At 38.6% G+C, this 13,500-nt stretch overlaps 1 protein-coding gene across 2 annotated transcripts; it reads right to left on the reverse strand.

The window, feature by feature from the left end:
- Window positions 1-2,658: 2,658 nt before the first annotated feature.
- LOC145484736 (uncharacterized) lies at window positions 2,659-13,109 on the reverse strand. 2 transcript variants are annotated; one of them, XM_081463369.1, is made up of 10 exons: window positions 12,301-13,109; window positions 9,194-9,282; window positions 8,200-8,250; window positions 8,018-8,104; window positions 7,031-7,198; window positions 6,628-6,723; window positions 5,858-5,953; window positions 5,179-5,265; window positions 4,623-4,925; window positions 2,659-3,503 (listed from the first exon to the last, which is right to left on the reverse strand). In XM_081463369.1, the coding sequence occupies exons 1-10, from the start codon at window positions 12,755-12,757 to the stop codon at window positions 3,321-3,323; spliced, it is 1,617 nt and encodes a 538-aa protein (XP_081319495.1). In that variant the 5' UTR covers window positions 12,758-13,109; the 3' UTR covers window positions 2,659-3,320. The 2 variants fall into 2 exon arrangements, with proteins under 2 accessions (XP_081319495.1, XP_081319496.1); XM_081463370.1 differs by lacking the exon at window positions 2,659-3,503 and adding an exon at window positions 3,669-3,784 and having other exon boundaries at window positions 12,301-13,106.
- Between the last annotated feature and the right edge of the window lie 391 nt (window positions 13,110-13,500).

Raw genomic sequence — 13,500 nt, forward strand, 5'->3', positions numbered from 1 at the left:
GTGTTATAACATCTCATATCCAACGCACGCTCGTGGAATAATTGTATCCTGCTTTTAAAACCAAAATACTACTACCCAGCCCTCCCATATGCATTAGACTGGATAACTTGTAAAATTCGTTCGTTCAAGGCATGATGATTAAAGTTGATCTATTGACTTCCCTTTTTCTAGAAGTTAGTGACAGTCATTTAGCGTTTATGTTGTCTACAGGGTTTTCAATTAATTATAAACTATCACAATTCTTCTTTTTTCAAACAGCTGGGCTGGCCAGTCTATCATAATCTAATTTCAAACGTTCTTATTTATTAATATATTACAATATGTAAAATTAACGAAAAGTAAATAAAATAGAATGATGGGAAGGAATGAGGGAACACTCAACACTTGTATGTAGAATTGTGTGTGGAAAAGTGAGTGAAAACATCAATAAATGGGCGTAGTTCAAAGGGGGATAAACGTCGGGATTGTAAACTCTTTAAGGGGACTCATATCTGTGCTTTTTAGAGATACTAAAAAGGTATAAAACCCGGTAGAGATATGAATACTTCAGTCCAAATGAACATCAGTCATAGGGCACGAGACAATAAGTTTCGCGAACTTAGCCCCGTTCACTAGGGTTAGTCACTCGGTAATCTAACTAGGCCCCAATCAATAAAGTCGTTTGGGTTTTAACACACGTTTTAATCTCTTCTCTTAGCTTTCACTGTTACAACGGGCGTGTAATAGCTACTCTGAATGCACGAAATAAATGTTTCTCTTTATACTGTTTCATTAGACAATGTGATTGGTCGTTGCTAGGTGATAATCAGAAAAACGGGTTGATCAAAGTCTGTCACTAAATATCCATTGTCTCTTGACATGATGTCTAGACTTATAATAAAAACCACAAAGAAACGCGCACGAAACACGAAGTCTCCGACATAAGGTATGAAACATCCAGGAGACTCACATTTGTTACCATGGAAAACTGCGCTTACGTATCGTAGTTTGAGGTTTTGTTTTTTTCAGACCAGACCTGATCACAAGATCATCCCACTATTAACAACAACTAGCTTTATTTGCATGACCATAAACACATACAGAATAGAAACCTTTTTTTTTTTTTTTACCAGCATGACGAAGATCTTCTGATATGAGAAAGATTTGTTTAACAATTAAGCCATTGTCCTTATACTTTTAAGATATAAGGAGTAATTGATTATTTTCTGATTGATAGCTATAATAAGAGGAGACCTACCAAGTTCAGCTGTATTTGCTGCATTGGATGCTTTATTGATTACTTACACAATGAAACCTGTATCACATACTTTAATTATAAACATCTATTGTCTATATTATACTAGATTACAACCTAAAGGAGAAAGCACAATTTTTATCGTTTAGGAATGGGTACTGCCTTGAAGGTTGTTATTTTCCCTGAAACTATATGCATAAAATAAAAATATAATTTGCTTAAGTGAAAAGACTATCCGAGACTAAAGTACGAAAGATACAATATATAATACTGTACTCCTTACTGGTCCGAATGAATTTATATTAAAAAATGTATTTTTAAGTGTATTTATAAACTATTTATACGTATTATTACATAAAATATATATTATAATTTCATAATTAAAGGATCACTCTGTGTCACTAGATATTTGAGTATATTACATATGATCACGTTTGGAATTAATCAATAAAATATAGATTATGTGTGAATCAGTTGGGAGAGAATCACACGATTTTGTTTGTCAATGTGATAAAAGTAATTGTAAAGTCTAAGGTCTTTATTCCCCTTTGTTTGATACTTAAACCTCAAGTATTTTTTTCTCTTCTGCTAGACAATAACTGTGGTGACCCTCAACTGAAGCTCAAGTTATGTCCAGCGGCGTATTATCTCATTTCCGTGAAACTAAAGGGAACCCTTCTCGACGTCGAATAATTTAGCCAGACCTTACATTGTACATCGTAATAATCGCCTTTTGTCTTGTATGGATTTCTGCAATTTACTCTGTTAAACGATGACTACACTCCATTTGAATAATCGAAGTATTCAATGTTCAATTAGTTCAAAGTCTATAGAGGTAAATGGTTTTAAAGCCTGAAAAACTTCAAAGTAGCAAACAAAGATACCAAGATTTCCACGACCGTGCACAATCTTTTGCTTTGTGCTCAGACATTATGCGCGAGTAAAGTAACCGAAACGTTGCTATTTGTCAGTTCCCCGGTCACAAAAACTATTGCGTTTTACACAGAGTCAAGGGAACAGAACATACAACAAAGAACTTAGTTGGGCTTCACAGCCATTACCCTCTATTGAATAAGTTCTGGTGGAAGGGAGAATCGCAGTCGTCCGAATATTTGTTAATCTAAATATTTGTATGCTCTATTCTGAAAGATAGAGAATAACTCATTAACTTCGTATTAATCATTTAAACTCTTCTTCTACGCGGTCAGCACTAAGAAACTCGACATATTCATGGTCATACATAGATTGCATTCAACATTCGCGGTATCGAAAAGGTAAGCCACGTTGATGCAAATCTCAGTGGACTGCATTTTGTCTGTAAATAACTCTATGCTATGCGCAGATAACTATCAATGCGACGTGTAGACCATATGGAGCGTATGCACTCACGTGTCCAGCATTCATGCAAATTTATTGGAACCAAAGAAAGTGTTTACATAATGAAAGAGTTGAACTGCCACAGGATTGGTTTGGTACACCAACATGGCCACCGTTTCATGGTTTTGGAACACCAATATGACGTCATATGCATACGCTCCATTCAAGACTGAAGAATGAAAGCTTCTTTGTACAACAGCGGCCAGCGGATTGACCACGTAATACCCGCTCCGTTACACCTCTTTCATTCCCGGTCAGACCCCACTAAGGATGTGTCTAAAGCGAGATTTTTAACAGGCTTTGTTCTCTCAATACTGTTCTATCAGATGTAATCTACCTGTATGAGATCAATGTCACTAAGACCCTGGGAATGTCTTAAGGTATACCTAAACCGATTCAAAAGACTATAAACACTGTCTTCCAATCCTCCGTAGGAAATAGATGGTTACTGGTACATTTACCCATAACTCTGAGCGCCAAAAACCTTTCACAATGCCCATAAAATCGTGAAGAAAAATTCCAACATCTCAGTCACACCCGAGCGTTTTCCTTAGCAAAGGGAAAAATTTGCAAAACTCTGGCTTTCCTTGCGCCTAATGGATTGTGTAAGGTTTGCATGGTATTGTGGTAAAATGTACAGTCGACAGTGTTTTTTTCATTGGGAAGATCTGGACTCAACACCCTCCGTACACCAGGTCATCAGTAGACTTTAAGTTGTCAGCGGGCATTCCCAGTAATGCATGGTGCATTCCACACTTTTCGAGCCAGTGCCATAATGTCCATAACACTTACAGTAGTAATATAAATGACCGTTGACTGGGTGTATTTCAGTTGAAAGCAAATACTGCTGAGCGATGTCCGTTGAGCATGTCGCACCCACTATTCTTTTGCCCTGTGAAGAAAAGTGAAGTTTTCTTTCATACATTAACTCAACGGAAAGGAGACTTCTACTGAGTTGCCTGAATGATGAACAAAATATATCATCAGGGAGATACTTTATTTGCCTTGTTCAAATACGCTCACAGGCTAACACACACGCTTGGTTCGATTCAAATAGATGGACTGGACTGGTTCACAATAGACCACGTTCGATATATTAGTATTCTAACGTGGCTCCGAGGCTTTCAAGACAAACTCCTTTATGTATTGGTGTTTGGTGGTGTATCCACGACTCTGTAAGGAATTGAGGGACAAACTAAACTTAAAAAAATTGCAATTTTTTTTTTCTGAAAGCGATGCTAGAATATTGATAAATCGGAGGGGGCCTATTCTGTCCATAAGACGAGCCATTAACGCACCCATTACCTAAGATGAAGCAGGCTGATAAATTCGATTTCAGTACGATTTCACTACGTATACGTGGCCATTCAAAAGAAAGCTAGTTTTACTTTTTACTGTCTATTGTGCTATGGCTAACTAAGTGACATTACACTTTTAGATCCCTGTATGACTCGGCATCCAGTGTATAACAAATCAAATAAAAGCTATTGAGCAGTACGTTTAGAATGCTTTATTGAAAGGCGTTAATTTTCTCCCGGCAAAAAATTCATATGTTTGACCATTTAAACAAAAGCTATTGAGATCAACGTTTATGTGGTACTTTTTACTGTGCTGCTCGACGAGGTGTTTTCGAGACATGCCAGAGAAAGCCTTAAGAGTGTTGATAATTCACGTGAAAGCAATTTTACGAGGAATGGACCATATTCTTATTTCGGTATTGGACTTGAACTAGCTTACACTGGAGGCTAATGCGGGGGAATATGATTAAAAAGGGATAAATGCTATTTGCATTTGAAAAGACTCCCCGCATTGGCCTCAGTTGCAAGCTACATTGTAACTTCAGTCCAATAGCGAGAATACGAATATGGTCTATTCCAATTGGTAGCGTTCGTTTTTAATATGTTGACAATGGTGTGATTTTTACTTGGACATGTACAAGAAAGTAGTGTTTTACCTAATTGTGACCCGTTTCGTTTCGGAATCATAATTTGACAGGATTGAGTATACTTACGTTGAGTTCTTCCACTGAAACCCCAATTGCACCTGTACGACTGTCGCTTGTTACTTTGTGTTGGCTTCCTGTGTTTGTACTGTTCTTGTATTTACACTGAGAAAAGTCTCCTGCTCCTTGGGAACCCTGTGGTCCAGTTGGACCTTGAGCTCCCTGTGAGCCGTTAAATCCCTGGGGGCCCATAATGCCCTGGGGTCCCTGAGTTCCATTGGATCCTGGAGGTCCAGCAGGACCTATCGGTCCCTGAGAACCGTTGAAACCGGGAAGACCGACAGGGCCCTGGAGCTTTCTCACGTTGTTTACCTGGAAGAGAGATGGCTGGAACATGTAATAGGTCTTTAGTGAATAATACCTCAGAGTTCAGTTGTTTTAGCTCAAGGTAGATAACGCTACTCACCGGATAAATCGCTATTTAGTAGACAATTATAGATGAAAGAAAGTACGCTATCCGGCATTGGACAGTAAATCATTTATTGGATCGCGTTATCCGCTCTTCGAGCAACTGGGCCCAGCTGTTTGTATATCCTGAAGGATGTTTACTACAATTTGATTGTACCTTTATGGAGAGTGTCCTGTTAATTTCATCTAACACTGCGCTCAGAGCGTTGTCTTCTTGATCGAGTCGGTCCGTTGAATTTTTAAGCTGTTTGAGAAAATAACAAGGCAATTTTCAAATTGTTGCGAATATAAACTTACAAAAACCTTTGTCATATCCTACCGAGTTTAAACAGTTACGTCATTTCTTTCCACAAGGCGGCTGTAAACAGGCTACCCACATCCGGTACTATAATTATCATAGTCCTCTTCTTGCTAAAACCTGCTCGGTCAAACACCACCTGAGGCCGGCAAGATAGGGCTAAATGGACTGTTAAATGGCCTATTAAATGGACTTAAATGCGGGGTCGTGGAGTCCCTAAATTAAATTTCATTTTTAGGAAGAAAAATACGACGAGTGTTAACAATATTTGAAAGAGTTCCGAGCCAAGTAACAAATTAGTTACTGGTTGTTTTGCTCGTGATTGGGTCGATTGGTTACAAAAGCAGAACAATTGCTGAAGCTCTTGTGACTGTCTAGTCGAAATGAAAACCTTTGTCTGTTGTCCATATCTGAAATAATGTGAAAAATGCATTTCTGAAACTTTCAATAAGCAGAAGTGGCTCGAACCTAACTTCTTTTTTGATATTAACAAAAGCAATCAAGCAAGGTAAAAATTGAATTACCAGTAATGACTTACATTTGTCTGAAATCTTTGAAAAGAAGACTTTAAGCTGTCGCCCGATTTCTTCGTTTCATTCAAGTTAGACCAGATAGTCTCCATATCGATTTTGACCTGTCGACAGAAAAGGACAAGCGATTTGTTACCGCAGTAAATTGGTTGAAACCAGGAGTAGATATTTTAGGTAGTTTCCTAATGTATATGTGGTCACTTCTAAAGTATTAGTGTTGGTGGCTGAGGGACGTATTGGCTACACAAGCCATAGCCATAACCATAGCCATAGTGAATATATAAGGGTGAATGTATGAACTCCTAGCCCCAGCCCCAGTCCCAGTCCCTTTTCTAGTCCTCGTCATGGTCACAGTAATAGTCAACGTCATACCCCTACTCATAGTCATACAAATGTAATTAAAGTGTTATCTATAGTCATGGTCAGGGTCATGGTTATGGTCATGGTCATAGTCAAACCAAACCAAACCAAACAAACAACAACAGCAACAAAAACAAATACGGAAAAAAGTTAGTTTTCTATTTTTTCCTGCATTGATAGTTGTTATTTTACCAAACCGATTCTCAAAATGTTCTTCATCAGCCTTACGTGTTTATTGTTTTGAAATTCAGGAAACACCCAAGTGCTCGAAAAGTACCATTCACATGTGCGGGTGGTACAAATAGACCGCCGTAATTTTAATATCACACCTTCTAGTAACGTGTTGGTGAAAAGTCTACATTCACTTAGATAGCTTCCAATTGATCTATAAATTTGATAAACGTCTCCTGGAGCGTACCACTGATTGCGAAAATTCCAAGCTTGATATGTTTCTTAATAGACTCTCCGTTAAATTCCTTAAACCCTGCCGTACATGTCCAAAATCGTCGTTAACCTGAACAGGGAAAAAACAAAAACAAATGAAATAACTCGATCGTCTTGAGGTCTTACAAGCACCCCAATCCATTGGAACGAGGGACGTAACAGAAAAGTAACTCTAACGATAAAGAAAAATAATCACATACAAAGTGAAATATTCACTTGGCGCAAAAATACATGAATGTGCAGGCATAAAATTATTCCTAAAAGCGAGCAGACGTTCGAGAGCAAGTTAATTTCAACTATTTTTAAGCAATATATGACGCTATTCAATTAAAAGTTAAGCAAGGTGAAAACTGAAATTATACGCGATATTAAAGTACCTTGTTTGTTAAGTTATCTGTTCTTCCCGCTGTCGTGTTCACTGCTTTCCATATGTTACTGAAGTGACTGGAGCTGGAGTTCTTAAACCTATCGGCCTTTTCTCTAACGGTCTCTAGTTCACGATGGGTGGACGCCAGGCGTACTGTAAGATATTGGATTTTCTTCTCCTGCAGTAATTGCAAGCGGGTTAGGTTAGTGGCACGATATAGTTACTTCTGTACGGAGATTTTACTACTTCTAAGTAGTAAAAATGATATTGGACCTCCAGATCCAAGCGGAGAAAATACGTAATCAGCTAAACTGAGTGATACGTTACACCGTTTACACCAGCAAATCGTACAGTACTTTGAAACTAAGCTAACTCAATCAGAAAAAAATCAGTGGCAGAGCACTGGATATTAGGATCAATTTTATACCAGGTACAAACAATATAACACCCGGGGAAGGGAGATACATGTAGGTCCCTAGATATAAGTGACCTCATGCGGACAAATGGAGGTATTTCCCAATGTAATGCTGTAACGACATTTTCCTGACATTGTACTTATGAATAAATAAACAATGGCTTGTATTTGGCGCGAAAATGTGCTCGGCTATTTGTTTGGTGACGTTATCGACTGTTGCGAGAGGCGAACAGTTTTCCGAGAGCTCGAGAAAAACTGAGAGCTTCGAGGAACAAAAAGTACAGTGCTCATGGAAAATTATCCGTGTTATTATCAAAGCCAAATGAAGGCTATTGTGTTTATTATCTTTCAAATATTTCGCGCAACACACGGATCGTTTGAATAGTGGGGAATGTCACTTGGATTCTCTCTGGGGCATATTCTGTCACGTGAATGAATCACGCCTGAGGGAAAATATTTGATGGAATATAAATATGTGTTATTTTTCAACAGCGTACTTTGAACTTTATCGGCTGATAACAATGTACTTTGTACCGAAAATGTATATCAATACAGAGGTGATGGCTTCGGATATTTCATTACCTGGGAAGAGATTTTGTTAACTAGCTTGTCCAGCTTGGCAGTTTGGTTTTTTAATAGTGCCTTCAAGACATCTATTTCATTATGTAACTGTCGGTAAATCGTAGGCAGACATGTTAGTTTAAATTGAACGATCCCACAATTTACAATAAAAGACTTGACTTCCTTACAAGAGAATTCCTTACCGGCAATCTTTCGTTTGGAATGAGTTTTTCTACTCGTTGCATTCGTTCTTCCTGTTGAAACAAACAGTAAACAAACGTGGCTTCGAGAGAAAAAATAATGAAATGTGAAACGCAGCTTTCAGTACATGTGTACATGTTACGATGAATGTGCCTGCTCCACTGTTGACATTCTGAACACGAGAACACTTAAATCAATTAGATAAGATATGTGACTTTGTCCGACCCTTCAATTTCCTTCTCTAGTTCTAAAACGCTATGATTCCTGCTGATAGTTAGTGTTAAACAAAGTTTTCAAAATATTAAAGGAGCTACGTCATGGTTTTCGCATCTTAGAAAGTTTAGCCTACATTTTTCAAGTTCGTTGTAATACGGGTTTTGAATCTTTGCCATCCTTCACCATCCTTGTTCCTTTATGGTTTATTATTATTTCTTTGGTTATTTTCTATTTTAGTAAACTATTATTGTCAGGTCTCTTTCAATTCAGAGGCGATTTTATACATGGCCAAAATAAATCAAAATAACGTGACTGAGCTCCTTTAAAAACAATCAAGTGAGGGCTTGCTCATCATCAGCACGACTAACTATAACTGAGTGCATGAATGGCGTCTCCAAGAATGTAAAATTCAGATGCTTGTTCTGGACTATTTCACAATACATATTCAGGATAGATATTCAAATACGCACATTGGTGGAAACAATCAATCAATCAACCTTTATTTTAAAACGATAGTTTTCAAAGCTACAAAGCTTGAGGGTCCTTTTAACAAAAAATCTAATGTGCTAAAGGATAAAATTTAAATACTTTTTACACAGTCGCCGAGTCTTCGAAAAAAGCTTGAATTGTTCCATCTAGTTGTTGTAGTTTACCTCTTCCTCATCAGTAAAGCTTTCCTCTTACTAATACCTAAATAATATCGAAAGCAACTAAGGACCTGGACGGGGCCTTTAATGTCATATAGAATTTACACTCGATATCTGCACAGAATTTAATTACCATTCTTTTGTCCAGCGCAGTAATATTCTCTGCAACCTTCCTAAGTCTATCATTATCTCCTGATTTCACTGCGTTTGTTCTACCAGACGCTACGGGTAAAGAAATATGACAAGATTACGTTGGTATAAGGTAAATTTATTAATCTCCAAAGATTATTATGAATTCTAGACTAATAAAATGAAACTTTATGGCAGTTTTAATGGTGCTGAGACTGAACTAAACACTACATCAGCTTGGAGTGTTTTAAGTTAAACAGGAATACTGTGTTATTAGGGAAAAGATAAATTAACTGGGATAAAGTTATCAAAATTGGTGAAAGACAATACGAACGAAACAAGATATAATATTGCGCCATCAAAAGTAGCTAAGGGTGCGTTCCTTTGGGATGATCTGGATCAGGACAGTGATCCAAGATCACTCGGATCATAGTTTATCAAAGGAACCGATGAATCCGTGACCAGAGTGGATTCGTCGGTTTCTTTGATGCACCATGATCCGAGTGATCTTGGATCACTGATCCTGATCCAGATCACCCCTAAAGGAACTCACCCTAAAAGTTTGGGATCAACTAACCGCCGTCTCTTATCGCTCACGGCAAGTATTAACAGGTATGGCGGCGGCCCTCTTGCAATGATGATGAGCGATCAAATCGCGTGACTTCCCCCTTAGTTGTTTATCTAATTCATTGGTCAGTCTCTGGTGTAAAATTGACCATTTCAATCCCAAAATCGAGCTTCATGGTCATTAAAGATGCTTTAACCTTGAAGTTCTGTGGATGAAAACTTTGCATGTGACCATTCAAGAACAGCTAATGAGCAGCACTTTACGGCTCTGTAATCCGGATATGCTTGCTTTTCATTGATTTTGCAATTAAAAAGAAATTAATGTGGTATGGGTTGAAAGGACTGTAAATATTATCTCGATCATCGATGTTTTGATGCTGGTATCTCGAATTTTTCTTCTATCTTTGTTGGACTAATCATGCACGACTGGCCTGTTATCGCTATCTCAATGATGTACAAAAAATGAAGAGAAATCAGAAATTCCATGAGGTTGACGACGGAGATCTGTCTACTCCCGAGTGTAATTAATATAAAGTCCCTAATGATTGCTTCACGATAAAATTGGCTACGAATGCTTAGGTAATCTATACCCTCAATGTTAGACAGTTCAATATACCAAAAGACACATAATAGCGAGTACAGCGGAAATCTGTTTGTGGCATTTAGCTTGGTTTCCCACCTTCGAGTCTCGGACGTTACACAAATTTACGAACATCTAGAGAACAACTGTTACTATGTCGCCTGCACAATAGGGAAGTGGCACAGTCTGTTTTAACCAAAGTCTGTTTTAATCAAAACACACGGCCGGTGTCCATTTACGACAATGTGTATTAAGTTGTTTTCATAGTTTTGTTTTCTTGGTCCTGTTGACGGTACAACTAACAATGATGATGGAAATAACATTTTAAGTAACATTTGCTTTCTGGAACCTTTTTCTTTTTTGTCTGGGTTGCGCTAAAACTACAGCCAGGGAAGCGACAATAGATCAATTTATCGCGAACATTCCACTGATTTCGGTAATTAGTTGATCCGGTGGGACAGATCAGCAATCTATCTTCAAACACAGACTTCTGTTGAAGATTAGGCTGAAAATTCACAGCACTTCAAACTGTTTACATTTAACACGTCCTTATTGATTGGGAGAACTCCATAACAGGTAGCCAGAATATTGGAAGCAGTGGGTTAGTGTCACGAAGGTCACAACAGAAGGATGTGTAGAACCTGGTTTCAAATAGAGTTTTTGCCTAAGGGTTACACACCTTTCGGCAACAAAGAATGTTAATTTGACTTAAGCAAGGATTTCACGTGATAAAAAAAATTAATGTGAATAAATACCCCTAAATACAGTTCTGTCCTACGGCTGTTTTACCAGGACATGCTGTTCTGTTCACTTAAAGCCAGAGGAACAGACTACGTATCAAAAACGCAATGGCATACAGGTCCACGCCAAAGCAATAAAACCATGAGTTTAGTCACGTTTTGAATAAAGAAGTTGATAAAGGGGTATCACTGATATGACATAGACAGCAAAAAATCGAGATAACGATCCAACCTGACACTTCTGAGGGAAAGGAGGGCGGCCGCCTTCCGGTTATACTATCCCAGGCTGGAATGTAACTAAGTTCAACGAGAGAAATGAACATAAAATTCGTCCAAAGAGAGTCCATCTCACAGACCTATTTGTTGGATAGGTGATTCAAAGGAAAACGTCGTTAAAGGCGTCGCTAAATAAGGCCTACGATGCATTCATGAGAAGTGGTCTAGGTTTACCAAACAAGCCGGGTTCTGCATTAACGGGTACCAATAATTTCTTTTTGATGTAGCTTTTGCTTAAATGGAAACATCTTTCGTTAAGCAGTAAGAGAAATTTGCCCATTCTTGACCCGTGTGGACTTTGGCCATCTCATTAGTCAGTTCTACTTTTAGAGTAGTTGAGCGCCATGGAAAGTTCCTATTCTACTCGGCTATCGACTCGTCTTAAACTTCAAACTTGAGAGTACTCCCCAAATATATTTTTTCTTGCATTAATCTGAGTATAATCTGATTAAGACGAAAACACGATATTATCTATCTGGAATCACTTTCTGAAGATACTTGAAATACAGTGCTCAGCTGTATGGTTCTCGTAGTTGTTCTAATAACCCTGACGACACGCGTTACACCTAATCTAGATGTTATTTTGGTATTCGGGGAATCAAGAACTGCTCATCTATTTTGCCGGCTTAACCTGATACTATAGAAATGATTTCCGCTACTTGACCGTTATGAAAACTGTGTGGCCCCTGAGTAAAATTTTAAGAACGTCCTGTTCATCCTGTTTTTTTTTTTTTTAGCTGGCACAAGATGGAAGGAAACTCGTAAAAGTTTTCAAAGTAACAGCAGGGTTTTCGTTACAAAACAAAGCTAAATGACTGTTGAAAATAGACGACGAAGAAGCGGTTGTTTTAAGCCATGCAGAACGAGTTCCTTGCGGAAATCCCAAGCAAACTGTCCCAATACAAGTACAAAGATATTGTGTCAGTCTAATCGATGCAACTGACTTACCTGAATTGTCGCTACAAGAGCAGTTTTTCACTCCGACGAACCCAGAGAGAATTAGCAACGTCAGAACAAGAGAAACAATTGATGTAAGACAGACCACTACTAATAGCACAATTGATCTATTACGTGGTGGTTTTCCACCGAGGCTATCGTCCTTGGTGTCGTCCACGTCCCACTCGCATTCCCGCCTCACTGTTATGTTCTCTGTTTTAGTCACTCGGCGAGGACCTTGCGTCTGTGGGGCCTCCATCAATTTGGGTTCCATGTCTTGTTCATCAACAGAGTCAGTTGGATCAATAAATTGCCGCTGGAAAGATGGGTTCACAACGACAGCCCTTTGAAAGTCTCTTCTCGACGGACGACTCGTCGAGTTGCGGCGATGGGGAATTCTTGTTTCTTCCACTTTCCATGCTCGTGGTCTCTCGGGATGTATTTTGAAGGGATGAAAAAACTGGGACATGGTGAAACACACCACAAAACGTTGTTTCAGTTTTTGAAACTCGAATTGACTTTGATTGAATTTTTGAAGTAAGCAATTCCTAGCAAAAAATCCAAGGCAACTCTCACTACCCTTTTTGCAAGCCGGCAAAACAGCCAGAAGTGTGGCACGAAGTTGATGTGACCTAAGCACCCTTTAGAGATAAGATGACAAACCCGCCTGGAACCCCGCGGAATTGGCAATATCAGGTCGGGTATCAGTTATACCGGATTGATAGTGGTAAGTTAATCATCCGCTCCCGGTGCGACCTACAGCATAAACAGGATGAAGAGTGTCGAGTTCATTCACCAGATACTTTTTAAAATGTCATGAAAGCTCCCAGCGCGAGTGATGTGTTGATCCACAAACGGCACGTCTCATTTTTTAAATGAGTTTACAAAAGATTCACGCTGTTTATTTTCAACACTAATCAAAACTGCTTTTATTTGACTTCTCGCTGAGCAAACACAGGAAACACGCAGTGACTGGGTGCTCACTATTCTCGAGAGTTTTCGTGACTGCGGCTAACGTCAGCGCAAACTGTTCAATAGAATGCAATAAGGTTATCGCAATTCCTTCACATCCATGCAGCCAAGGAATCTCGAGAACGTTTACATATCACGTACAAAACTCAGTCAGTACAAGTCTTCTAAACTTTCTTTTTTTTTATTAAATTGAACAGTCAAATTGTACCACTAAAATCTAGAACAAAATGCGTTGATTTT

Source organism: Orbicella franksi, chromosome 4, assembly GCF_964199315.1.
Source record: "Orbicella franksi chromosome 4, jaOrbFran1.1, whole genome shotgun sequence".
NCBI lineage: Eukaryota > Metazoa > Cnidaria > Anthozoa > Scleractinia > Merulinidae > Orbicella > Orbicella franksi.

What these genes read in the sequence shown, in the direction of transcription:
- LOC145484736 (XM_081463369.1), bottom strand. Translation starts at nt 12,757, where the DNA reads ATGTCCCAGTTTTTTCATCCCTTCAAAATACATCCCGAGAGACCACGA. An exon ending in TTCAAAGATTTCAGACAAAT is followed by an intron (nt 5,266 to 5,857) that starts GTAAGTCATTAC and finishes TTTCTCAAACAG; the next exon opens with CTTAAAAATTCAACGGACCG. An exon ending in TTTCAGTGGAAGAACTCAAC is followed by an intron (nt 3,504 to 4,622) that starts GTAAGTATACTC and finishes TTTTCTTCACAG; the next exon opens with GGCAAAAGAATAGTGGGTGC.